Source organism: Helicoverpa zea, chromosome 3, assembly GCF_022581195.2.
Source record: "Helicoverpa zea isolate HzStark_Cry1AcR chromosome 3, ilHelZeax1.1, whole genome shotgun sequence".
Lineage (NCBI taxonomy): Eukaryota > Metazoa > Arthropoda > Insecta > Lepidoptera > Noctuidae > Helicoverpa > Helicoverpa zea.
Window position 1 is genome coordinate 9,705,053 of NC_061454.1, and position 2,326 is coordinate 9,707,378.

General features: G+C 40.4%; 1 protein-coding gene across 1 annotated transcript; it reads left to right on the top strand.

Moving 5' to 3' along the window:
* Positions 1-779: 779 nt before the first annotated feature.
* On the top strand, positions 780-1,915 carry LOC124646309. The gene is made up of 2 exons (XM_047186431.1): positions 780-1,012; positions 1,560-1,915. Exons 1-2 carry the CDS (start codon positions 780-782, stop codon positions 1,783-1,785), a joined length of 459 nt encoding a protein of 152 aa, XP_047042387.1. The 3' UTR covers positions 1,786-1,915.
* Positions 1,916-2,326: the final 411 nt, after the last annotated feature.

Genomic DNA, 2,326 nt, shown 5'->3' on the forward strand with positions numbered 1-2,326 from the left:
ACCTATTTATCTCAAAAGCTGGTTTTTCATTACAGGTCTGTAAGGAAGCAATAGATAGGTAAGGAAGTCCTTTAAGAAGCAACTTTGTTTTAAGCGCGCCTGGTAACCGCCATAAATCAGCCGTTCAGAATTTACGAGGGCCCTCCGCAAATCGGTTTATATTTTCGATAAATAAAATTGGCGCGGGTTTTGCGAGGTAAGCAGAGGCAGTTAGGAGCGCGTCGCCGCCCGGTGCCGCCAGCTGCCGCGTGCACATAAACCCGACTACCCTCGCGTTTTCTTGCTGACAATTTTTTCCTGCTCCGGTCATTACGCAGCTGGGCCCCGAGACAAAACGGCGAATCGTTTAAGCCCTCTCCGGAGACCGTCCAATTTTATTGTGTGTACCTAGTCGAAATTGATATGCCGCGCGAGCGTCGACGGCTCGCTCCATATGACGGACACAGGTTCCGCAAGGGACCATTTGCTGCCTCGCGAATTTTACGCACTAAACCTTACAAATGGCTTTCGCTTCTTTGATGTTTCGTCGTAACGTGAATAAGATGTTTGTGCCAATAATGTGAAATGAATAACATGCAATAAAGCGAAGTTTAGGTCAGTTGGACTGCCAAAAACGTTGCCGTTAAAAAAGGGCCATCAGAAAGAACGCTCCTTTTTTCCTTTTCAGCAATTAGCAGTCTGTGGAAAGTGACAACTTCCGTCTCTTATATAACATTTTTGATTTGTCATTTAAAATAAAATGTTGTTCAATATTTTCATCCCATCAAGTTTCCCCAGTAATGTCTGATAAGAATGATTGTGACATAACCGTGGTGTTAGGAGTGTTGGTGGTGTTCACGCTACCGCTGACGCTTCTGGTGCCAGGGTTCTCTCTGTGGGATGTTGTTCCCAAGGTGCGGATCTCGCGCCTGCACATCGTCAGCCAGGACCTCACTTGGCCCCAGTTGAACGCTGCTATTGTTTCGCTGCTGACGCTGTTTTTCTGCCTATACCTGGAAATTCGGAAGCGAAAGTGAGCATCGCTGACTTCCTTTTGCTTTGTGTTAGAGTTTGAATTTGGTGAAGTAGTTATTGCTTTATTATTTCAGAATACACAAGGAATGTGAGCTGTTACATAGCACTATATCCATATTATTTCAAGTTCATCGTCAGCCTAGTGCAGTCAGCAAGTCAACGAAATAATATCAGTAGGTACTTGCCGTGAATGAGCGTCTATAAAATAAAGCGAGTTATTTTATAAGAAATGGACACACATACTGTTTAAAAAACCTCAGGTAGAAATTGCTGTCCTCAGTCGGCTCTAGCACTATATTATGCAATCTAGTGAATTCATCGCTGGCACCTATGGCCAGGCTCATGCATCAAAGATGCATGAATGATTTTGCAAAATTACCTACTCTTAAATCCCACTTACTAAATTATTTTAAATTGTTTCGTTTGATCTGGTATATGCATATGGCGTGTATGTATATTGTATTTGGCATAATGCTTGCTCACTAGCAATATTGGTTTTTAATTTGGTATTTGGTACAGGTCCTTAATCACTTTATTTCGCTTAGGTTAGACGACATGGTAGAAAAGGTCCTGTCGGTGAGCCAAGCAACGGACGTCACTATGGAAGTGGAACGCGAGCGGCAAGCTGCAGCGGTTCGGGTGTGTGTCGAACTCTTAGATGCGTCCGCGGAACATTACGAAAACCTTGTATTACTGCGGGACGAACTTCGCAAGCGCGAGAAGATGAAGCGACAGTTTCCACCAGCCATCGAGCCCAGCTCCACAATGTGAACCTTACCAATGTTATTCAGGAATACCGGCGACGCCGCCTTTATAAATTACTGGAAGCAGTATTGAACAACATGTGAAAAGTAAATCATTAAAAATTCAAAATAAACTTGTCAGTGTATTGAGGAGTAATACATACACACAGTAGTTCTGTAAAAATCTAAAAACATTAATATTGTTACAAAAAACATTTAGAAAAATCAGAGAAAACAATACTTTGGTTTTAGTATCAAAATGTTAGTGTTCACTATAATGTTTTTAAAAATAAACAGTCTTATATCCTAGTTAGTCTTTTCATTTCGTGATTACCTATGCTTTCAGCAGAATAAGATGCTAGAATCGAGTAAATCAACAAATTATAAATAAAAAAAAGGTTTTTTCTATCTACACGCTTATTGAAGTTAGATTTCATTGTTTGCAAGATACTTACCTCATCATCCTTCTGCCCTTATCCCACTATTATTATTTTATTTTACCTACCTGCAATTAAAAATTACTTATCTACATACTTATTTAACTTATTATAAAATACATACAACGTATA

What these genes read in the sequence shown, in the direction of transcription:
- LOC124646309 (XM_047186431.1), top strand. Translation starts at nt 780, where the DNA reads ATGTCTGATAAGAATGATTGTGACATAACCGTGGTGTTAGGAGTGTTG. An exon ending in CTGGAAATTCGGAAGCGAAA is followed by an intron (nt 1,013 to 1,559) that starts GTGAGCATCGCT and finishes TATTTCGCTTAG; the next exon opens with GTTAGACGACATGGTAGAAA.